Source organism: Geotrypetes seraphini, chromosome 2, assembly GCF_902459505.1.
Source record: "Geotrypetes seraphini chromosome 2, aGeoSer1.1, whole genome shotgun sequence".
In the NCBI taxonomy this organism is placed as follows: Eukaryota; Metazoa; Chordata; class Amphibia; order Gymnophiona; family Dermophiidae; genus Geotrypetes; species Geotrypetes seraphini.
In genome coordinates, this window is record NC_047085.1 from 514,129,297 (window position 1) to 514,154,094 (window position 24,798).

At 45.8% G+C, this 24,798-nt stretch overlaps 3 protein-coding genes across 6 annotated transcripts in view; 1 reads left to right on the forward strand and 2 right to left on the reverse strand.

The window, feature by feature from the left end:
• Nucleotides 1-24,798, reverse strand: part of LOC117355249 (zinc finger protein 420-like) — an 818,521-nt gene that overhangs the window by 393,445 nt on the left and 400,278 nt on the right. The gene's annotated exons all lie outside the window — the stretch shown is intronic.
• LOC117355281 (zinc finger protein 679-like) lies at nt 1,677-21,865 on the reverse strand. Of its 2 annotated transcripts, none has more exons than XM_033933599.1 (2): nt 21,712-21,865; nt 1,677-3,042 (listed from the first exon to the last, which is right to left on the reverse strand). In XM_033933599.1, exon 2 carries the CDS (start codon nt 2,528-2,530, stop codon nt 2,072-2,074), a length of 459 nt encoding a protein of 152 aa, XP_033789490.1. In that variant the 5' UTR covers nt 2,531-3,042; nt 21,712-21,865; the 3' UTR covers nt 1,677-2,071. The 2 variants fall into 2 exon arrangements, with proteins under 2 accessions (XP_033789490.1, XP_033789491.1); XM_033933600.1 differs by lacking the exon at nt 21,712-21,865 and adding an exon at nt 21,536-21,685.
• The window catches only part of LOC117355257 (gastrula zinc finger protein XlCGF26.1-like), a 31,446-nt gene continuing 28,905 nt past the window's right edge, over nt 22,258-24,798 (forward strand). For 2 of the 3 annotated variants that reach the window (XM_033933554.1, XM_033933555.1), the window contains exons 1-2: nt 22,259-22,539; nt 23,981-24,107. In XM_033933554.1, the coding sequence (XP_033789445.1) occupies nt 22,516-22,539; nt 23,981-24,107 (151 nt within the window). In that variant the 5' untranslated portion in view covers nt 22,259-22,515. Of the gene's footprint in view, nt 22,540-23,980; nt 24,108-24,798 lie in introns of all 3 variants that reach the window. The other variant, XM_033933556.1, reaches the window with a different exon arrangement.

A 24,798-nucleotide genomic window follows, 5' to 3' on the forward strand; every position in this document is an offset into this window, starting at 1 on the left:
GGGCTTTGAGGTAAAATAACGTTATTCGCAGATGACGCCAAACTATGCAATGTAGTAGAAAGGAGTGCAACGGTCAAAAACTCAATGTCCGACAATATGACGCATGACCTACTCCTACTGGAGCGCTGGTCTAGGAACTGGCAACTAGGTTTCAATGCCAAAAAATGCAAAGTCATGCACCTTGGCAGCCAAAATCCATGCAAAAGTTACACCCTTAATGGCGAGATCCTAGCAAGGACTGTAGCAGAACGGGACTTAGGGGTGATCATCAGTGAAGACATGAAGACTGCCAATCAAGTGGAGCAGGCTTCATCTAAGGCTAGACAAATCATAGGGTGTATACGTAGGGGTTTCGTCAATCATAAGCCTGAAGTCATAATGCCATTGTATAGATCCATGGTGAGACCCAATCTGGAATACTGTGTACAATTCTGGAGGCCTCATTACCGCAAAGATGTGCTGAGACTGGAGTCGGTCCAGCGAATGGCCACCCGGATGGTCTCAGGACTCAAGGACCTCCCGTGCGAGGAACGGCTGGATAAGTTGCGGCTATACTCACTCGAGGAACGCAGAGAGAGGGGAGACATGATCGAGACGTTCAAATATCTCACGGGCCGTATCAATGTGGAAGAAGATATCTTCTTTTTCAAAGGTCCCACGGCTACAAGAGGGCATCCGTGGAAAATCAGGGGAGGGAAGCTGCACGGTGACACCAGAAAGTACTTTTCACCGAGAGAGTGGTAGATCGCTGGAATAGTCTTCCACTTCAGGTGATTGAGGCCAGCAGCGTACTTGATTTTAAGACAAAATGGGATCGTCACGTGGGTTCTCTTCACAGAGAAAGGTAGGGGAGGGTCATTAAGGTGGGCAGACTGGATGGGCCGTGGCCCTTATCTGCCGTCTATTTCTATGTTTCTACTCTTCCATATGTGATGGGGCTGCTCAGAGATTCAGACTTTCTGGGGACTCTTCTTCAGGTACCACTAGAGGTGAGGGCAGATGTAGTGCTCCTGGGGATGCCTATGGGAGGGCTATATGATACACAGGACAAATTGGCTCAGTTAGCCTTTACTGTGCCACGGTTGACTGTGGCTCGCTATTGGAAGAGTGCGTCTGGGCCCTCCTTGTACCTTATGTGGGACAAATTGGGCTGGGTATGTGACAGATATCGGCTCTTGGCCTTGTTGGCAAGGTCATGGCAACAATATGTGGATATTTGGGGTAGATTTTTGGCAGTGGAGGGTTTGGAATTGGGGACGGGTGCTGGGGTGTTGTGGAAGGCTTGGGAGGAGGTCACACTGGTGTTGTCTCTTGTTTAGTCTTCTTGGGTTGCTCTACGTGCTGTCTCGTTCTACTTGCTGTATTGAGGGTGCTTATCTCTGTGTGGTGTATTGTTGGGGACATAGATTCTAGGGGTTATGTCATTTTCTCTTGTTTACCAGCTGTTGTGGGAGGGGGATGGTGGGGGTTGGGTAGTTCTTTAAACTGGGGAAGGGTGAGAGTGGGTGCAATGCTATGTATATGAATGTATTGTGTGTGTTCTTTTGGAGGGTCCTGCTCAGGCCTCTGTTGGCCAGCCTCAGGTTGGAGATGGGCAGGATCGACAGGGAGCCAAACGTTGTAGTATAGTTTGACTAAGGTCTTTCTCTCTCTAAGGGAGATTTAACTGATTTGGACTTGGAAGAGGTGCTAGTGGGGGAAGTGGATGATCCCACAGTGCTGCGCCTATGTCAGAGGGAGGAGTTGTCTTCTTTAGGTTCAAACAATTTTTATTGATGCCAACAAATGAGTAAGCAAAACAATGGCACACAAAGGGTGCACAGCACAAACAAAGATGCATCATATACAACACTATATCAAGCAGTAACAGGAACAGAGTAACAGCAACAAATTCCCCCACCACTCTACTCATGGCAAGGGAGGCCAGAGTCGACAGAATGGCACTCCGAGGCCCTGGACTTTGATGAACCCCGAAAGCCACTCCATCTACCTCCACCCACTCATCCCCAAAGAACATACCTATGGAAAAAAAACAGAACCATTCTCGTGTTTTCTTAAATGTGATTGCTGACTAAAGTTTTTCCCACATTCTGAACGGTTTCTCTCCAGTGTGAATCCTTTCGTGACTTTTTAAAGCTGACAGATGACTAAAGCTTTTTCCAGATTCTGAACAGGTATATGATTTCTCTCCAGTATGAATCCTCTCTTGCTGACTAAAGCTTTTCCCACATTCTGAACAGGTATATGGTTTCTCTCCAGTATGACTTCTTTCGTGTTTTCTTAAATCTGATTGCTGACTAAAGTTTTTCCCACATTCTGAACAGGTATACAGTTTCTCTCTAATTTGAATCCTCTTGTGTTTTCTTAAATTTGATTTCTTATGAAACTTTTTCCCACATTCCGAACAGGTATATGGTTTCTCTTCAGTATGAATCCTCTTGTATTTTCTTAAATCCGATTGTTGACTAAAGCTTTTCCCACATTCTGAACAGATATATGGTTTCTCTCCAGTATGAATCCTCTTGTGCATTTTTAAAGTTGACTGATGACTAAAGCTTTTCCCACATTCTGATCAGATATATGGTTTCTCCGCAGTATGAATCCTCTTGTGCATTTTTAAATTTGACTGACGACTAAAGCTTTTTCCACATTCTGAACAGGTATAAGGTTTCTCGGCAGTATGAATCCTCTTGTGCATTTTTAAAGTTGATTGATGACTAAAGCTTTTCCCACATTCTGGACAGGTATACAGTTTCTTTCCGGTATGAATCCGCTCATGTTTTCTTAAATTTGATTGCTGATTAAAGCTTTTTCCAGACTCTGAACGGGTATATGGTTTCTCTCCAGTATACATCCTCTTGTGCATTTTTAAAAATGAGGAATGACTATATCTTTTTCCACATTCTGGACAGGTATACAGTCTCTTTCCGGTATGAATCCTCTCATGGCTTCTTAAATTTGATTGGCAATTAAAACTTTTGCTACATTCTGGACATGTAAATTGCATCTCACTCTCATGGATCCTCTGAAGATAGTTTAATCCTGTTTGATGATTAAAAAAAAAAAAGTTTTATCATAATATAAAGATGTAGAATGTTTCTTTCCCATTTGGATTATTTTGTGCATTCTTACATATAATATAAAATCTTTGATAAAGCTTTTCTTAAGTGTAATTAATTTTATTCCTGCTTGTATTAACCTTTTTTAATTTAAAAAAGCAATACAATAAACAATACAGATAAACATAGAAACAGGAGTAAAAACTAATATTGTACAGCAGTTCTTCAGTACAAGACACAATTATTTCAAACCAGAGGACTATCAGCCCCTCCCCCCCGACCGTAGACAAGGTAAGCATGAAAAAAATCTTAACATGACTCAGAAGAACGTTCCATCCATTTTAGGTAAGGGTCCCAAACTTCCTAAGGAAGAGTTATGTCAACTTAAGACATGCAAAAAATAAAATGCAGTTTACAGAGGAATTGTCGCCTAATCGGGGGATGAATCTGGCCCTAAATATATGAAAAGCAAGCTTAGGAAATTTAAGTGACATATGTAAGAGAGAAGATATATGAGGAGAGACTGGAAGCCCTGAATATGTATACCCTAGAGGAAAGGAGAGACAGGGGAGATATGATTCAGACGTTCAAATACTTGAAGGGTATTAACGTAGAACAAAATTTTTTTCAGAGAAAGGAAAATGGTAAAACCAGAGGACATAATTTGAGGTTGAGGGGTGGTAGGAAATTCTATTTTACGGAGAGGGTGGTGGATGCCTGGAATGCGCTCCCGAGAGAGGTGGTGGAGAGTAAAACTGTGACTGAGTTCAAAGAAGCGTGGGATGAACACAAAGGATCTAGAATCAGAAAATAAGATTAAATATTGAAATAAGGCCAGTACTGGGCTGACTTGCACGGTCTGTGTCTGTATATGGCCCTTTGGTGGAGGATGGGCTGGGGAGGGCTTCAATGGCTGGGAGGGTGTAGATGGGCTAGAGTAAATCTTAACAGAGATTTCGGCAGTTGGAACCAAAGCACAGTACAGGGTAAAGCTTTGGATTCTTGCCCAGATATAGCTAAGAAGAAAAAATTAAAAAATTTAAATTGAATCAGGTTACTATGTTACTCCCCGGAGACTATGCAAAATTTCAGAAAGTAGTTCAAAAACCATATCCCAGAAGGGGATGAGACTCTGCTTGTATTAACCCTTTCATTGGCAGATGGTGAAAAGATGTTTTTAAGCACCTTTGATGTTGAACAAGAGCAACAAAGCCAAATAAAGAGTTAATTGTGGAATTGTTTGGGGTAAATATTCAGCCGAGGGCAGTGAGCTTTTTCTATAAAGCTGATAACTTAGAACTATATTAGTTCCAGAGAGTCAATACTGAGCCATATCCGGGCGACACCTGGAAGTTGTGTGGATACAGCTGGAATTCAGTGCAGTGTCCACATAGCTAACTGGTCACAGGACTGGGATTTAAGTGGTGTTACTTGCCCAGTTAGCTATGTGGGTAGCGCCACTATACATCAGCATCATTTCAGGGTCTGACCTGACTCCACCACTGCCTGGATCGTGCTGGGATGGTCAGCGCTGCTACTGCTGCTTGTATGATGGACCGTTTACTTGTGACTGCTGCTCTGCTCCTGTTTTTCAGTCTTGAATGTTGCCGAATAAACTTTCCCGAGTGTGGGTGACTTGACCTAAACATGTCATCTACTCGCTAAAGAGTGATGATCAAACTAAATCGGGTCTTGCTCCTTGGGGTGAACTCTTGGGAGGGATTGGGGCTTTTCCTGTGTTGCTGGCTGTTGTTTTCCTTGTGCTCCTCTACAACACACAATCTCAGACCATGACTTCTATCATCTGTGGTCTTCTAAGCGGACCTTATTAAAGATCTAATAAGAGCACCAGCATTTAGATTTCTTATGCCTCACGGAGACTTGGCTGCCTTTGGGAGAGGAGGTGCTTTTACTACAATGCTTCCTCTCAAGAGAGGGATTGGCATCTGAATGGCATAAGGTCTCCCAAACCACTGCAGATATGATCACTAGATTCCCGTCTCTTATTATTCTAGGTGACTTTAATGTTCATGTGGACATAGCATCACATCCGAAGACCTCCAACTTCCTCACATTCTTGTCTGACTTAAATTTACAACAATTCACGCCTTTTTCAACTCATCAGGTGGGTCACACCTTAAATTCAGTGATCTCCCATAGATGATCAAATTTTCACCGATCCTTAAGAACGCTGCTCTAGAGATATCTACTAGTAATTAACTCACAGATGAACAAATTTTGGATTAGGGAAAATTAAATCATCTATGGGTTAATTACTAGTAGATTTCTCCAGAGCAGTGCTCTTAAGGATCGTTGAAAATTTGATCATCTATGAGTTAATTGCTAGTAGATTTCTCCAGAGCAGCACTCTTACGGATCGGTTTGAGGGATGTCATAGAGGGTGCTGGCTGTCAGCCTCCATTGGTTACTTGAACTGTTTTGAGGTCTCTTTGTACTCAGCAGTATGTGATGAGGTCCTTCCCTAGGGTCTACTCAGTGGACCTGGGGGAGAGCTTCTTTACCTTGTTTTGTTTGTATCCCTCTTAACTGTTGTGTGAGGTTGTGTGGCTGTTGGGGGTAAGGATTGCTTGGGGAGGTGGGGTTTCTGGGTTGAATGTATGGAAAAATTATGTTCTTACCTGTTAATTTTCTTTCCCTTAGACGCAGCAGATGAATCCAGAGACCAATGGGATAGCCCACATCTACCAGCAGGCGGAGATAGAGAAACTGATTAACAGGTGGTCCTATTGGCTAGCACTCCTCCTGTATCTCCAGTATAGCTCCTTGCCTAAGCATCCGTAACCATATATAGGCATAGCATGTAAAAAACTTCTTTCCCATTACAAATCTCAAAATGCAATAATACAGAAAACAACCTGCCATAATAACAAACTGTGAAAGTTGCAAAAGAAAAAACCGAGAGACAATATCCAGAAAGGGTGGGGCTCTGGATTCATCTGCTGCGTCTAAGGGAAAGAAAATTAACAGGTAAGATATAATTTTTCCTTCCCTAGCAACAGCAGCAGATGAATCCAGAGACCAATGGGATGTAGCAAAGCAATCCTCAATCTGGGTGGGAAGCAAACACCGCCTCCGCAACAACCGAAGCACAAAACGCCCCTACCGCATGCGCCCCCACATCCAAGCAGAAATGCGGAGAGAAAGCACTCTCGGAAGACCAATTAGCCGCAAGACAAATCTCCTCTAAGGAAAAAACCTGTGGGCCGAGCCCAAGAAGTAGCCATTGCTCCGGCGGAATGGTCATGAAGTTCTTTCGCCAACCGCTTCCCTGCCAGCAAGCAAGCATAAAGAATGTCCTCCTGGACCCATCGAGCGATGGAAGCTTCAGACGCCACCATACATTTGAGGCGTTCCTTGAAGAATACAAAAAGGAGATATAAACAACTAAAAGTCGTTAGAAATCGAGCTCGCGGAGAACACTACATACGTACCAAAAAATGCAGTGGATAAAAGCACTGCACCCAATTTCTACTCCCAGGAAGAAGGAAGGAAAAGCGAGCATGACATAAAAGAAAGGATGACACCCCCTAGAAAGAAATAGTGGTACCATCCAAACTGATACCCCATATTTCGGAAATCAGAAATAGGAATCCCCGCTGAACAAGGCCTGCAACATAGAAAACTGCAGAGCTGAAGCCATGGCCACAAGAAACCCCAAGTTCAACGGCACAGCCCTTTAGAGTCCCAAAAGACAAGGATGAAATGAAGCCTTCGGTAAACTGAGAAGAAGGACGTGAAGATTGTACTCCAAACGGGGCTTTCTAAGAGGTGCACGAATATACCGCACTGTTTAGGAACTAAACTACATGAAGCTGAGAAGTAAGCGAAGAGCAATATACCTAGCCCTTGTAACAAGCCAAGAACGCTAAGCCCTTGGCAATACACTTGTGCCAAAAAGGAACTCTGGAGTGGTTCAAACATTAAGAAGCACCCAAGAAAGGAAAAACCTCCAAAAGGAAGCAGAAGCCACAGGAGAAGACGTCCGTAGCACCTGGATAGGAGAAGAAACAACCTGCTTCGCATAACCCTTACCCGTCAGCCAAGACTTTTCAAAAAAACTAGGTCGTAATACTAAAGTAGTACAAATATAAATGTTGATCGGACCCTAGGCGAGCAAAGCCGGAGATACCAGGAAACTTCTTAGTCCGGCTGTCGAAAGACTCATCAAATCCGCATAGTAAGGATGGCGTCGCCAATCCACAGATGTTACAAATACTGTGCCCGGAAAGCGAGCTCGAGATGGCAAATCCAAGCCATCATCAGCCAGCGGAAAACACTGAAAAAGAGAAGGCAGAGGCGAGAAAGGAGCCACGCAGCTACACCCACTAACTCCCACTCCCTGGGCCCGCCGAAGAAGCTAGGAAGCTTAGAATTGAGAGACGAGGCCATGAGATCTAGGTCCAGGAGATCTCACGTCCATAAAAAGAGCTAGAACACCTGAGCCACAAATCTCAATATCCAGGATGCAGAAGATTACACTATTATTAACATGCACACTTTCCAGAGTGTACACAGCGCTGTACACTGTAACATACAAGAAATCGGCCATGCTCAGATTCCGCAGAGAGAAAGTCTATCCAAACTCTTATCCTGATCCATAAAAGGATCTGCCAACAGAAGACGAAGATGAGAGTCCACCCATTGAAGCAGAACAACTTCACCTGCCAACTGAGTATAACACCTACTGCCCAAGCTGTAGAGAAATACCCCCATCCTAATACTGACCAAAAGGACCCTCAGCGGCATTCCGGAAGAATGATCTGAAGCTCCAGAAAAGTAGCCTGAGCCTGTTCAAGAGTAGAAAAATGAACAAGTACTGAGTTGCCTCTGAAGACCAGACTCCTGGAGCTGAGGATGGAAGCCACCGAGCCCCCCTACCCGACAGCCCGGGATGGTCGGTGATCATGAGCTAGTCCAGCAAAGACCGAGGCATGCCTTGAAAAGAGAAATTGCGCTGAGCCACCAAATCATACAGAGCGATGCAGGAGGAGCATACCAAATAATTGGAGCCCTGAGATACCGGGAACCACCGGAACAAAAGCGACTCCTGTAGCATAAGAAGGGGAAAACAAGCTGAAGTTCCCAGTGGAGTCAGCAATATGGATCCTAGAAACTGTACAGAATCCCATACCCTTGGTCATGGTAAGCGAAGAAGAATGCCAATCTGAGACCAAGACCCCACGCCCAAGTCTCCGGAAAGAAATACATGTCTCTCCTATATGAATAAAAACATCACCCTGATATATCTATAAATAGTACAGGAAAAAAGAGCGCTGTGCAAATTCGAAGATGCACGTGTAAAGAACTGAGGAAAAGATATCACCATTTTCGTGTCAGTCAAATGGCCCGACTGGAAGTCGTCCGAATCAAGCAGGCAGTCAAGAAGAAATTAGAGGAATCGCCTGGTAGCGCCAAAATGGTACCACTGCCCACATCACCTAAAACGTTCGTGAAGCCTTGGGTAGACGAAATGGCATGTGCCAAAACCGAAAGCGCTGCTCCAAGAGAGGCAGGCAAACCTAGTGCCAATTCAGAGTCCATAGAGAAAATGTAAATATACTCCCAGGTTGTCTGTGTAACCCCAAGAAACTAATTCAGCAGAATGGGATCCAGCCTGCCCAATGCCCCCGTCTCGGACACCATGCAGTAAGTGGAACAACGTCCCTTAGTTCCCGAAGAACTATAAGAACTGTCCTGAGGACCAGTAACACTGAAAAGGGAAACACAAAACATAGAGACTCCAAGAACGAACTGGAAACCTGAGGAGGATGCAAAGATGCAAGCATCCTGAAAAATCTTCACTGCCCCCTGACCTGACATTATAGCGTCTTCTCCCTCATGAGAAAGCCTGAAGAGTCATTGGAAGAAGTCAAGAATCCCCTTAGAATGAAGTGCAGGCCAGGGAATGGAAGGATGAGAACTGTAGGATATGCAAGAAGATTCTCCTAGGAAAAATCAAGTTTCACAATGTAAAGAGGAATATACTGGAACCATGAAAACAGTACTAACCTCATGCAACATGAGCGAAATACGTATGTCCTTTAAAGTGAATACGTACTAGACTCAATCAAGATGTTGCATCTACCGCCCTGTGGAAAACAACAGCATCCTTACAGGTATCAGACAAAGCTCACATTGCTAATGAGAGCTTCAGGGATGAGGCTAACAGCCACATAGCGCGTGATCCTCCGCGGGTTTGATAGAATAGGTAACTGGCTCCTGGTTAAAAAGAGCTGTACAGCCCTTCCTGTCTGGTCAGGGGGCCCGTCTAGCATGTGCCATGAGAAAATGGCGACAGGAAAAACCAGCGCGATAAGCATGGAAATCTGAAGTCCAGGCCCCCTCAGAAATAGAGAAAGAGAGTCCCGGCCGCAGGAAGATGCGCAGTATCATTATGCACATAGAGACAGCCCGAACTTGGAAACTGTTTGTACTACCTTTAGGCATATATATCCTGTGCCACTACTAGACACATGCAGCTCAGCACAAAGGCCCAAATAAGGACAGTTACCAACAGACAAAGGCTCAATCTGCAGGGACCCCAAGAGAGACAATGAGATACCTGTGTGAAATACAGGGCACTATCTTACTGCTGATCTCACCGTGCCGTTAGTTGCCATATGTTGCCCCAGTCCGGAGACAAACCGAGACTGGGTGACCTAGCACAGGTCAGAGTCTCTCTGGTAAACCCCTTGAGTGCTAACCCCAGAGTCCGATTAAACAAGAGCTTCCTTCAAGGGAGTACAGCAGGAACACAGACATAGACATATAAATCTGCCCAAGCTTGTCCCAAAGCTGGTGAAACACATACAACTTGTCTGAACCAGAAAGGAGAGAAGCCCCGGCATACCCTGACCAAAGTCAGCTGGAAACAAAATACCGGAATGCTGCAGCTCTCCCGCCATTGCTGGAGACCCAAGTGCACGCCTGATTCTCGCTGACACGTGGCCGCTGCATCAACGCTCCTAGAAACATAGTCGGATTCAAGCCCCGCAAAATTTACCCTGCCGCGGCTTGCATAGAAAGAAAATCAGACTCGGGGAATACAGTGTTCTCCCTAGGGCCTTTCAGCTGGGTAATTTAGATGACCGCCCAGCTAAATTCTGCAGCCTCCGCTGCTGCTCAACATTTTAAAAAAAAAGCCAGCTTGAAGATTTCACCTTAGCCCGTAGCGAACTTATGCTCTGGGGCTTTAACATGTGTGTGCCGGCTTCCCTTCTCTTCCCTCCGAAACCGGAAGTTATGTCCGGGGGGGAGGGAAGAGAAGGGAAGCCGGCACGCACATGTTAGATCCCCAAAGCATAAATTCGCTACGGGCTAAGGCGGGAGACAGGTCAGTGAAGTTTTCCATTTGCTCTTCTTGCTGCCGGGTCCTGCCTACTTTCAGTTTTACAATGGGTGTATTGATGTACTGCTCACAGCAATATGTAAGATGCTGCCTTTTCCTAGGCACACTCCTGTGTGATGTGTGGATTGTTACTAAAAATCATGTTTTTCATACAGATGGGGGGGTGTCATAAAATGATGGGCCTCGGGTGTCACATATGCTAGTTATGCCACTGCCTTCATAGTTTATATCTAATCCACAAGCCTGCTTTTAGGACCTACAGGATATGTATCCCTCTGATTCATGACAATTTCACTTCTCATGTTATCTTATCCATTCTTTTTATTATACAACTGCCCAGATAAGCATCATTCTTTGATGTGATTGGACCTTAAAAATAAGGGCATCAGTGTTCTCCCCAGAAATTTTTTCCAGCCATGAAAAAACATTTGCTGCATTTAGTGTGCCACAAAAAACATTTGCTCCGTTTAGTGTGCCGGAGTTAAAAATGTTTGAAAGATGCTGCTCTATACCATTTGAAAGAGGGCAAATATCTAATTATTCACTTCTAGAATTGGATACTTCTTAAATTTAATATATATATTATGGAACAAGTGTCAAACCTTAAGAAAGGCAGTCATATTGAGCATTGGAAAATAACTAATAATAGTTAACTAATACAAATAGTACACATTTAGGGCTCCTTTTACTAAGCTGCGATAGCGGTTTTACTGCGCGCTTACCTCACGTAGAATTGCCGCACATGCTAGACGGTTAGTTCTAGCCGTGTAGCGTGGCAATTCTGCACGCACTAAAAACGCTATTGCAGCTTAGTAAAAGGAGCCCTTAATTTTCCCCACCACCAAATTTCCCTGTCCCGCCCCACCCGGCTACTTTTTCATGCCACCCGGCTGGAAAAAATTTCTGGGGAGAACACTGGGGGAATAACCAGAAGAACGGCCCACAGCGCCGGAAAAAAACATGTCCCATCTCATGCGCGCTGCTATAAACCGGCACCTGCACAATCAGCTGCACATGGCCGTGACAAACACTGATGAAAGAGAGCCTCAGAATAAACAGGACTACTACTGCTACACTGAAACCCAACAATGAGAACAAGTGCGAGCATGAAATCGCACCGCTACTGCCGCGCTGTAACCAACAAGGAAACCAAACGCGTGCATGCAAAGGGCGGGAAGTCCCGGCTCCCTCCACGGATTTCTAGTCATAAAACTTAGCCTCAATAAAATATCCATTCCTTAAACATACGTTGACCGAACCCACATTACTAAGACTCCCAAACAGAACCTGAAGTTCAACCGACAGTAAAAAAACAGACATACTCACAAGCTTGTTGTTAGGGTCGGTTGAAACCAGTTAAAGCTGGTTGAGTAGCAGTAACCGAGCAGAATGCAGCAACTGTGGTTTCTGGGGTTTTTTTTGTTTTTTTTAAAGAGAAGGGAAAAAAGAAAAAAATTGAGACCCAGTCAGACCCTCTAGCAATGGAGGGAGGGTGAGGCAGGGACCTTGGGGGGCCCAGGTGTAACCCCTAAAGCCGGCACCGTTCAGCCGGACACCCCTGTCTCACTGAAGAGAAAATCACACCAGGAGAAATAGCATTGCCAGCTCACTGAAGAGAAACCTCAACAGGAGAAACAGAATGGCAGTCTCACTGAAGAGAAACCTCAACAGGAGAAAATAATTTTCCAGTCACAGCCAGAATTCAGGAGCTAGTTGAATAGCGACCTTTTCCTGCTGGGAGATAGAGAATACTGGATAAACAGGAGGAGTGCCATCCAATAGGACCACCTGTTAATCAGTTTCTCTATCTCCGCCTGCTGGTAGATGTGGGCTATCCCATTGGTCTCTGGATTCATCTGCTGCTGTTGCTAGGGAAAGGGGGTATTTGAGAGTAGTTCCTGCTGGCCGAGTTGTTTGTGTTGGTTTCTTGGCTGGTGAGGGAATGAGAGGGAAAGAAGGGGGGGTCTATGTGGTGTTTGGGCAGCGAGTGTGGGGTATGGTGAAGTTGTGTGACGTGAGGATGGAACGGGTGGCATGATGGCAGGGAAGGCAATTTTGATGTGTTTGAGCCTCTTCGACTTGGCTTCATTTTCTTAACCTGGCTGATTTGAAATTTTCGGGTTCAGCTTCTTGGAGGTGGGTGGGGTACAGGAGGAGTGGAAGGGGTTCTTTGGGTAGGCAGCGGAGATATGGGTTGGGGGGGAACACAGGTTGAGGATCCAGAGGTGCTCATTGGATTTTGCAATGTTAATGGGCTAATAAGTACTGGCAAGAGGAGCATGGTTTATCGTGAATTACAGCGTATGAAATGGGATATCTGTCTCTTACAAGAGACACATCTGAGACCAAGGGATGTGGGTTTGCTTCAAAACCCACAGTTTGATCTAATACGGACGCATCAAGGTGCAGGTGCCACAAAAAGGGCTGGAGGGTTCGATATTGGTTCGAAAAGGGTTGGGTTTGCAGATTGAGCTGTACTGAGATAACTTGGGTAGATGTCTCGCTGTCCGTGGTACCCTGCAGGGTTGACCTATCTCTATTGTTAATATTTATGGGCCCAATGCAGCTCAAGGGGCTTTCTATCGGGGCCTTCAGGAGGAGTTACGTACTTTTGTATAGGGCGCAGTCTATCTGGAGGGAGATTTTAATGTTTCCCCTGATCCTTCTCTGGATCATTCGGGAGGGGGGAGAAAGGCTAACCAGAGTCATAGCAAGGCCTTGAGAGCTCTAATGTCTGCCTTGGGATTGATAGATAGCTGGCGGTTGCTCCATAGTTCTCAGAGGAACTATACATTTTACTCTCACTCCCAGCAAACTTATACTAGATTGGACAGGATCTGGATATATTGGAATCAGGGGGGTGGGCTGAAAAGAGCGGAAAATGAGGCAATGCACATATCAGATCATGCTCCAGGTTGGGTAACTTGTCAGGGACTGAATTATCGGGGGGGGGGGGAAGATATTGGAAGCTTAACGAATCGCTTTTGAATGCTGGAAGCTGTGGACAAAACTATACAGGAATACTTGGTTTGGAATGATAATGGGGAGGTTTCAGATGCCACCCTATGAGATGCTTTGAAAGTAGGGGGGGGGAACTCATCATGTGGAGGGCTATATATAAACGCCAGCAAACCCAACGCCATCTTCAGTTGCGTGAACAATTGCTGAAACTGGTAATGACTCGTAAATCAAGCCCGGACCAGGCTTTTGGCCAGATTGCAGAGAGCGAGAGATGAGCTGTATCAACTTCAAGTGGAGGAGACGGAGCGGATCCGAGCTCATTTTAAATTACAGGTTTATGAACATAGCAATAAAGCTAGTTCTTATTTGGCTAGATATATTAGGATTAAGCAGACCCGGGCTACTATTGCTAGGATGTGCGATGACAAAGGTGGGCTGCAGGTAATGGGTTCGGCTATTCGTCAGGCTTTTTTGCATTTTTATACAGTGCTCCAGCTCAGGTTGATTCGGTGAAACAAACCCAGTTTTTAGATAAATTACCTATTCCAGTATTGTCTGACAGCGATAGAGAGTATTTTCAGGAACCCATTACTCTCTTTGAGGTCCTAGGAGTGATTAAGTTGTTGAAAAATGGAAAATCCCCAGGTTTGGATGGATATACTAGTCGGTATTATAAACAATTTTCTGATCAATCGGGGCCTTTGTTGGTAAGGGTGGCTAATGGAATACATATGGGGGGTTCTTTACTGGTTTCCATGGGAGAGGCTGGGGTGGTGATTCTTTTGAAACCGGGGAGAGATCCTTTGAAATGCGGGTCCTATCGACTGATTTCCCTATAAAATTTGGATGCTAAGATTTTAGCTAAAATTTTGGCACTTTGGTTGGGGAGAGTGCTTCCTTCCTTGGTCCATTTGGACCAGTCTGGATTTATTCAGAGACGGCAAGTGAGTGATAATGTTAGACGTACTTTACATCTATTGTGGGAGACACAGATGCACCCTCATAAGGCTGTTCTGATGGTGGTTGATGCTGAGAAAGCTTTTGTTGGGTTTTCTTTGGGAAGTTATGGAGTGTATGGGTCTGGGGGTTCCTTTAGTAGGTGGGTGCAAGCCCTATATGAATCGCCGTGAGCCTGTCTTTGAATCAATCAATCTTACACCGATTTTTTTTCTATATATCGAGGGACACTGTTTCGGTTGAGCGTTTAGCGATTTGTATTCGTACACATCCTGAATTGCTAGGGATTTCGGGGAACGGGGTGGAACATCGTATAGCGTTATTCGCAGATGATATCTTATTGTATGTGGGAGAGTCTGCGGATACTATTCCAAGGCTCTTACAGATTTTTGAGGACTATGGGAGGGTGTCAGGTTTTCAAATTAATTTGGATAAAACAGAAATTATGAATTTGACATTGACTAACTCGGAGGTGGTGGGGCTCCAGCGGAGTTTTCCTTTTTGTTGGGCGTTGCAAGGACTTAAATACTTGGGTATTCATATTCCTAGAGATCTATCTCAGATCTATGCTAAGAACTATCCTCCATTATATCGGAATATTCGACGTGATTTACAGAGATGTCATGGATTATGGGTTTCCTGGTGGGGTAGGATTTCTATAGTTAAGATGAATATACTTTCTCGGTTGCTTTCTTGTTTCAAACTTTGCCAGTACCTGTGCTTCCTGTTGACTTAGTGAGAATGAGTGCGGAATTGAGGAGGTTTATATGGCAGCGTAGGCTAGTGCTGCCCGATTCAGGAAAAAAAAAAATTGATTCGATTCAGCCTACTGAATTGGCTTTTCGATTCGATTTTCCTGCCCAATTGGGTGTTTTTTTCATACATCCTGATGAGTTTATTTTATAGCCTCTTCACCCCCTTTGTCTTCTCCTATCCACACTGGCGCTGTGGTGTAAACAAAATAAACAAACAAAAAACACTTTTCCTCTCTTTCTTAAATCCTAGCCCACGTTTGTGGTCTAACACCATCTCTGGCAGAATACACGTTTCAAATGTGACATATTGTAATCACAAAATGGAAAATAAAATTAGTTTTTCTACCTTTTGTTGTGTGGTCATTATTCAAATCTTGTTGGTCCCAGGGTCTGGTTGTCTTCTGATAACTTGCTTGCCAGGGTCTCCTGCTTTCTTCTTTCTCCCTGCTAACCATCCATCTTCCATCTCTGTCCTCCCCTTCCGTTTCTCTTCCCTCCCCCGGAGGTCTGGCATCTTTCCTTTTTTTCATGTCCCTCTCCAGATCCACCTTTTCTTAACTACCCTTTCATCCAGCATCTCTCCCTCCTTCCCCACCACCCCAGGGTCCACCATCTCTCTTTTTCTTTTCCCAATTACCCTCCTATCCAGTATCTCTATCCCCCCCTCCACACCATCCCTTGTGTCCAACTTCTCTCCCTTTCTGTTCCTTCCCTCCCTAAATCCCATTGTCCATCATCTCTCTCCCTCTCCTCTATTTTTAAACCCATTATTTCTTCCCCCCCAAAGTCCAGCATATCCAAGTCTCTTTGAACCCCCCTTCCTTCTCCGTGTACTTCCACACAAGGGAACCCCTCCCCTGAAGATCTGTCCCCCCCTGAAGGCCTGCACTTCCCCCGCTGAAGGCCTGTACCCCCTTCCCTGAAGGCCTGTCCCCCCCTTTAAAAGCCTGTTCCCTCCTTAAAGGCCTGCACCCCTCAAGGCCTGTCCCACCCCTTGAAGGACTGCCCCCCAAAAGACTGTCCCCCCGAAGGACTGCGCACCCCCCTCCCCCCCCGGGAAGGCCTCCGTGTTGCTCCTGATCTCCCAGAACCGTTTACCTTATTACTGGGGCCAGCAGCTGAAGATCGCGGTTACAGCATCTTTGAGCTCTGAGTTGTTTCCTCTGCTGCGGTCCCGCTCCTCCTCTGACATCAGAGGCAGGATCGCAGTGAAGGAAATAGCTCAGAGTACAAAGATGCTGTAATCGCGATCTTCGGCTGCAGGCTCCAGCAATAAGGTAAATGGTTCGGGGAGGCCAGGAGCAACACGGAGGCCTTCCTGAGGGGGAGTGCGCAGTCTTTCGGGGGGGCAGTCTTTCGGGGAGCCCAGGAGGGAAGCTGGACTGCAGCACTTCTCGACTGACCCTCCCTCCTCGCCCTCTAAAACAGATGCGGCAGCGGCCAGCCAGCAAGAGCAGCGCTGCCGCTCCTGCTTTAGGAGGCGAGGGGAGAGGGTCCGAATCGGAAAGCCGATTTATTTAAAATTTAAATCGAGTCGAATCGATTCATCCAAAGTGAATCGGTGAACTGATTCGAATCGTGAATCGGGCAGCACTAGCATAGATCTCCCCGATTGTCTCAAAAACAGATGTGGGCAGCTAGAGAGGTGGGAGGTATAGGTGTGCCAAATCTATGGTGGTATTTCCAGTCTGCCCAGATTAGAGTGATATTGGACTGGGACATTGGAGATTTTAAAAGTGGGGTACAGCTGGAGCAGGAGAGTGGGGGTCCGGAGCTGTTGAAGCATTGGCTTTGGGTTTCTGGTGCACAGAGGACTAGGATTCAGGGTATCGACAATCCTTTTCTCTGGCATCTGGGGCAGTTGTGGACAAGAGTTCAGGCTAAATTGGGGAATGGGGCCGTGGTGTCTTCTATGGCGGGAATACAGGTAGAGCCACTTTTTCCAGCGGGACAGGGATAATCCCGTTTTCCGTCGCTGGGCTCGGAAAGGTTTCACCTTGGCCACATCACTGGACCCAGGAGCAGGCAGGGAGGCTAGCTGGCATGGGAGCGCACTCCGCCCCTCCCCCCTCCCAACAGGACTACACCGAGCCAGTTGGAAGCCAGTTGGAGAGTGAGTCTCCCAGCACCTGTTTTCAGTTTGTTTCTTTTTCTTTTAGTTTTATTTGAATATCACTTTGGCCGACATCTTCTGGATCCAGGAGCAGGCAGGGAGGCTTGCCGGCGTGGGAGCGCACTCCACCCCTCCTCCCCACCCGACGGGACTACGCTGAGCCAACAATAGATTCAGCGCCCAACAGCACGCAATCAAAGATGCTCATACCACCTTTGTGAAGCAACCAAGAAGAGATCCACCCCCACAACACTACCAAACATAAAACCAACTGAAAAACAGTAACCAAACAAACAAAGACCCCTCCACCAACTTTCACCAACCACCAAACAAACAAAAAAACCCTCAAAAAAAAACCCAAAATGAAGCTAACCTCACAAGCCCAGCACTTCATACTATTAATCCTTCTTGTAACCAGCGGGAAGACAGCAGCAAATTACCTCCTCCTGCTATAGATATAAATAAATCTCTTTTCCAAAATAGAACATCAAGTGACAGAAACTCAAACCTACAATCTAACACTCTACACTCCATTACCACAGCATGGGGAAGAAGACCAACACACACAAAGACTAAACCACACCGACACCCTAAATCACTTATATACCCAAACACAACTCACAACTATCAAACAGAGTTATTCACACTCAAATGCGCCTACTTAAATATCAGAGTGCTAGGTCCAAAAACAGAGCTTATAAAAACCTGGATAATACAAGAAAACCTGGACTGTCTTTTCCTCACAGAAACCTGGCTAACCTCCGACTCAGACCCTAGAATAACTGAAGTCTGCCCACAAGGATACAAAATTACAGTGCTCTGCAGAGAAAAAAAAAAGAGGCGGAGGCCTAGCAATCTTAATCAAACAAGATCTAACCCTTAATATAATTGAGAAAACATCTAACCTGTACATGGACCTATTAGCTTGCCAACTCTCAAGCACCACACTAAAAGACACACTAAACTGCATGCTCTGCTACATAGCGCCGGGAAACTGGTCTTTAGCAAGAACCGAAGTGGAACACTTCATATACCAAAACTCACTAATAGCAACCTACAACCTACTCCTAGGAGACCTAAATCTACACCTAGATGATCAATCACCCAAACAAATAGACAACTTTCTCTCATTTCTCAAAGCCTTATCCTTCCAAATGCTAAATCCACAAACAACTCATGAAAAAGGCCACCAAGTTGATATCGCAGCCTTCATGACCCACCAACCATCCTTAACTGAAATTCATACATCTAACGGAATATGGTCCAGATCTATCTGATCAGACCACTTCACCTACACTTTCAACATCAACTGGACCAAAAACAACAAAAAAACTATAACAAAACTCAATAAAGTAACATACACCTCACGCAAACACATCGAACCCTCCATATTCTGGTCTAAAATACATTACATTACATTAGGGATTTCTATTCCGCCATTACCTTGCAGTTCAAGGCGGATTACAAAAGAATTATCCAAGATGTATTACAACAAAAACTTACAAAAAAAAAAAAAAAATTGGTCATTTTCAAAAAGAGTGAGAAATGGGTAAGGTTATTTGTTTGGGGTAGTTGGCTTTAGTGAGAGGTGGAGTTTGAGACTTGCGGTATTATTTCTTTTTTCAGAGCTTTCTTGAAGAGTATGGTCTTTATTTCTTTTCTAAAAGTCTTGTAGTCGAGGGATGCCGTCAGTAGATTGGCGATTTGGTTGTCTAGTTTGGCTGCTTGAGTGGCCAGGAGGCCATCATATAGTTTTTTCCGTTTGACCTCCTTAATTGGGGGGTATGAGAATGGGGTGTGAGTTTTCCTATGTCTGGTTGCGGTGTTGTGGATGAGGCGGTTATTCAGGTAGTTTGGACTGTCTCCGTATAAAGTCTTAAATAGTAGGCAGTAGAATTTAAATTGTATTCTTGCTGGAATCGGAAGCCAGTGCAATTGGAGATATGCTTCTGTAAAGTGATCATGTTTCTTTAATGAGTAGATGAGTCTTAGTGCTGTGTTTTGAATAGTTTGTAGTTGTTTTGTTATGGTTGTAGGGCATGGGAGGTAGAGGATATTACATTAGTCAAGTAGGCCTAGTATTAAGGACTGAACTATGAGCTGGAATTGAGTTTTCTCGAAGAATTTCTGAACTTGTCTTAAGTTTCTCATTACTAAGAATGACTTTTGTATTGTTTTATTGATTTGCGGTTGCATGGTGCAGCATCTGTCGATAGTTATTCCTAGCAGTTTTAGGGTGGTTTGTATGGGTAGTTGATTGCATTGATTTCAATGTTGGTTATGGTTGGTATTTTGTTGTTTTCTAGGAGGACGAATTTCGTTTTATCTGGGTTCAATTTCACTTTGTGATCTTTCATCCAGGTTGATATTGATTTTAGTGTTTGGTATATTGTGTTCGTCATGGAGAGTTCAGGTTGATCGAAGGGTATGAGAATGGTAATGTCATTGGCATAGCTGTAGGAAGTTATGCCTTGTTTGTCCAGGTGAGAGCTGAGGGAGGCTGTATAGAGATTGAAGAGAGTCGGGGATAGAGGGGATTCTTGGGGAACTCCACAGGGGTTTGACCAAAGTTCAGATTTTTGTTTGTCTGATTTTACTCTATAGGTTCTTGATTTAAGGAATCCTTCAAACCATGTGTATACTTTATCTGTGATACCTATTGTGTCCGGGATTTGTAGTAGAATGTTATGGTCCACCAAGTCGAATGCAGCGGTAAGGTCTAGTTGTATGAGCATCATTTTTTTCCTGTGCTGAGATGTTGTCTGGCTGTGTCCAAGAGAGATCCTAGTAGTGTTTCTGAAGTTGTTTCTGAAGCCGGATTGTGTGGGATGGAGTATGTTATGGTTTTCTAGGTAATTGGAGAGGAATTTGGAAACTAGAATAGATGTGTCTGTCTGTCTTTCTTTATCTCTCTCTCCTTGGCCGCTGTCTGTATCCTTCTGTCTCCCCCTCCCCCCCCCCCGAGCAAAGCTGTCTGCCCCCAGCACCCACCTTCCCCCCAAATGTCTCTCCATGGCCCTCTTCTGTCTTCCCCCCAAGAGCAAAGCTGTCTGTCACCAGCACACCTCCCCCAAAGCAGCCCCCTTTCCCTATCTCTCCATGGCCCCTTCTGTCTCCTCCCAGCACACCCCTCCCCCCAAAGCAGCCCCCTTTCCCTCTCCCTGTCTCTCCATGGCCACTTCTGTCTTCCCCCCCAGAGCAAAGCTGTTTGCCCCAAGCACACCCCTCCCCCCAAAGCAGCCCCCTTTCCCTCTGACTCTCTCTCAGTCCTCCTTTCTCTGTCTTTCTGTTCCTCTCCCTGCCCCTGTGTCTTTCTTTCTGTCTCCCTCCCTCCCTCCCGTTGTCTGTTTGTCATTTTTCCCCATTTCCCTGTGCAGCAGCATTTCCATCCCACTTCCCTATGCAGCAACAACAGCATTTCCCTCCTATCCCCTCTTTCCTGTGTAGTAGTAGCAGCATTTTCTCCCACCCCCCTTTCTCTTCTCTTACCTTCTCTTCCCTGCTCCGTTCGGCCCCTCCCCCTTCTTTTACTGCCATTGTCCTGCTCGATCTGGCCTGCTCCTGACCCTCCCACCGTCGACAAACCTCGGGGCTCCAGCCACGTAGGCAGCACTTTAAACTCGCTGCTTTGCGACCTTCTACTGCCGATTTCCTCTGCCGCGTCTGTCTCCGATGATGTCATCAGAGATGCGGCAGAGGAACTCGGCAGAGAAGGGCGCGAAGCAGCATGTTTATAGTGCTGCCTACGCCGCTGGAGCCGGGAGGTTTGTGGAGGGTCAACGGCCGGAGCGGGGCTGCTGTTCACCACTCGATTGCTGCCAATGATGCTGCCTACTCCGCTGGAGCCGGGAGGTTTATAGAGAGCACAGTCACGCGCATGCGCCTCCAGCCCCTGCAAACGCCGTGAGGTGTCAATTAGAATGTTGCCACAGAAGCACACCTCACGGCGCCAGGACTCACGAATTTTTGAGAGCGCATGCGCGCTCTAGCCTCCCTTCCCCTTCACATATATCCCCTCTACTATCAAGAAAACTGAATAAGCCACATTATTACAGAATGCTACACAAATATCATGCTAACAGAATACCACAGTCACACTTGACAGGAATGGTGTTAGGGGAGTGCAACTAGGGCAACTGCCCCCTGGTCAATGGTATTCCACTCCTGCAAAGTTGTATAGGCTGTTCTCATATTGGGATGGTAAAAGTTGGCGGGCTTGTGGGGCGGAGGGTACTTTTATCCATGTCTGGTGGGACTGTCCCAAAGCAGTTTTATTTTGAAAAATGGTTCAAACAGTATTATTTAATGGATTGAGCTGTACCTTTGCATATGGATGTTTTTCTGCTTAATAAGCCTGTGGTGGGACACCCTCAGCGCCTTGGGCAAGTCCCTTAATCCTCCATTGCCCCCTTGGAGTGTGGTGGTGGCATTCCAAGTCCCCTCCCCCCATCTTGCCCCTCCCCCTGCCAGGAAAAGTGGGGGAGGGGGAGCTCCTACCTGAGCAGAAGCTCCTGCAGCCATTTGGGGCTCTTCCTAGACCAGGTTGGAAGAAACTGGGCACTTGAGGCTCCAGCACAAGATTTACTTCCGGCCCCAAAGACCCTAAACGAACTAAGCTCCGCCCCCTCCTCTTCCCGCTCCCACGGACGTTTTGAACAGCGAGCTGAAACTCCTCCTCCTCTCAGCCTTCTCGTGCTAGAGGGCGTAACCTCCCATTCCTCTTCCCGCCCCAGAGAACATTCTGACCAATCATCACAAAAAGGGGCCGAGCCTTTGGCGTGAAGCTCAGTCCTTCACGTCACCAGCCTTCTCCCAACTCTGTCAGACCAAAACTCCTCGGCTTCGCCCCAAATTCGATGACGTCACAAATGGGGCGGAGCTCCACGGGAAGACTACTTACTGTATTTCCGTCCCTGCACCATTCTGACCAATCAGCACCACAAGGGGCAGAGCCTTCGGCGTGAAGCTCCGCCCTTCTCCCTTGTGACGTCGCCAGCCTCCCAACTCTGTCAGGGCGGAGCTTCACGGGGAGGCCACTAACTGTATTTCCCTTCCTGCACCATTCTGACGAATGAGTGCCAGGAGCTGAAAATCCTCCCCTCACTACTCTTCCACCCCAGCAACTGTCTGACCAATCAGCTCTTGAAAGGGGTAGAGCCAATAAGGAATCCTCTCGGTTTCAAGCACCGCCCCTTTCGTGATGTCATCAACCTCCAGGAAACGAGTCTTGTCTTCTTCCTGCTATTGAGCCGAAACTTCCGGTTCCCGATCACTGCAAGAGGCAAAGCCTGATCCTGGGAAATGGCTGCAGGAGCTTCTGCCCAGGTGGGTCTTGTTGAAAGGAGAGAGACCAACCCAGAAACCCTTCAGTGCCCAGAACCCTCCTCTGGGATTGGCTCTTATGTGCCCATGAAATACTCTATATCAGTGGTCTCCAACTCAAACCCTTTGTAGGGCCACATTTTGGATTTGTAGGTACTTAGAAAAAATAGTTAATGTCTTATTAAAGAAATGACAATTTTGCATGAGGTAAAACTCTTTATAGTTTATAAAACTTTCCTTTAACAATTTAAAAGGAAAGATATATAAACTATAAAGAGTTTTACCTTATGCAAAATTGTCATTTCTTTAATAAGACAACTATTTTTTCTGCAGCCCTCACATTTAAAGTTTAATATCTTTTCTTTCTCAAAATTGACACATTTTCCCTACCTTTGTTGTCTGGTGACTTTATTTTTCTGTGCTTTCAACTATGTTTCCAGGGCCTTCTTGTCCTTTGTTTTTCTCTCCGTCTTCACGTTCTGCCTTGAATCCATCTTTGGCATTAACTTAATATTCAATTTTTCTGCTTTCTTTTCAAAATCTACGTTTCCATGTCTTACCTTCCCTTTCTATCTCTCTTCTTCCGTCCTATTTCCATGGTCTGGTATCTCATTCCTTCCTTTCCCCTGGTCTGGCATCTGTCTCCTTCCCTTCCCCCATACCCTGGCATCTCTCCCTCCCCCTCCATGGTCTGATATCTCCTTTCCTTCCCTCGCACCCATGAACTTGGCTTCTCTTGTTCCTCTCCCTTCTCTTTCCTTCCTTCTCTTTCCCCAATTGGGTACAGCAGCAACAGAAGCAGCATTTCCCTTCCCCCTTTCCTGTGCAGGAGAGGCATTTCTCTTTCCCTTTCCCTCCCTATCCCTTTCCCTGTACAGCAGCAGAGCAGCATTTCCCTAGGGTCTCCCTTTCCTATGCAGCAGAGCATTTCCCTTTCACCTCCCCTTCCGTTCCCTTCCTGGTGGAGCAGCAGCGTGTCTGGCCGGCTCAGTCGATCGTTCCGTTCAAAGCCAGGTGTGGCGGCTCCTCGCGAAATCTGTGCCTGTGTCTGAAGCCTCTCTGATGTTGTGACGTCAGAGAGGCTTCCGATGCAGGAGTGGATAGCGTGAGGAGCCACCAACCCGCGGCTTTGAACTGAACGATCGACTGAGCCAGCCAGCCAGACACGCTGCTGCTCCAAAAGGAAGGGAAGGGGGAAGAGAAATGCTGTCTTGATCGTGTCCAGACTGCAGGCTGCAAAATAGACCTGGAGAGGCCCATGGGCCGCATGTTTGAGACCGCTGCTCTATATATACCCCAAAGCATCTCCCTCTGCCTCACTGAGCCCCAGCACTGGCAGCTCTTCTGAAACAGAACTATTCTGGGAATGTAAATTATGAACATCCAGTACATTTTCCTCCACTCCATCGCAAGATGCTGAGTGTGTTTCTGGTTTCTATTTCAGATGCAGGTGAAGTTTGAGGACATCGCTATCTCTTTCTCCCAGGAGGAGTGGGAGTATTTAAATGAAGAGCAGAAGCAGCTCTACAGGGAGGTGATGGAGGAGAACTATCAGATCCTGCTCTCACTGGGTAATGGATTAATTTGCATGTTTATTAGCAGCAGTGGAATGAGAAACAAACGACACTGTGGGGTGGTCTAAGCCCTAATGGCGGTCCTACTACCCACAGCAAGGGACCTTGGTATCACAAAAGTCAATGGATGAGGAGAAAAAGTGGAACCAGGTCCTGGACTTTCAGGAGTATAAAATATCAAAATTTATTGGTGTTGCAAAACAAATTAAAAACACAATGTCATAAAAATCAGACAGATGCCAACAGTTAAAAAAAAAAAATTGTAATGTCCTTAGTACAGTGGGCTAAAAAATCAGGCAGCATTGTGGTGTGTACTGTTGGGCAAATTCACTGACAGTGTTATTTGTTCCAGAAAAAGTCTTTAAAATGTTCCCACGCCGTAGGTCGGATCTTTTTAAAGACTTTTTCCGGCACGATGCTGCCTGATTTTTAGTCCACTGTGCTAAGGACCCCTGAGGAAGGCAATTCATTGCCGAAATACGGAACGTGTAGGGTCTGTTCACTTCATAGACATTACAATTTTTATGTTTTTTAACTGTTGGCATCTGTCTGATTTTTATGACATATTTTTAATTTGTTTTGCAACACCAATAAACTTTAATATTTTATACTCCTGAAAGTCCAGGGCCTGGTTCCACTTTTTTCTCCTCATCTATTAGCAGCAGTGGGCCATCGTTATAAAAATAAT

What these genes read in the sequence shown, in the direction of transcription:
- LOC117355281 (XM_033933599.1), bottom strand. Translation starts at nt 2,530, where the DNA reads ATGCACAAGAGGATTCATACTGGAGAGAAACCATATATCTGTTCAGAA.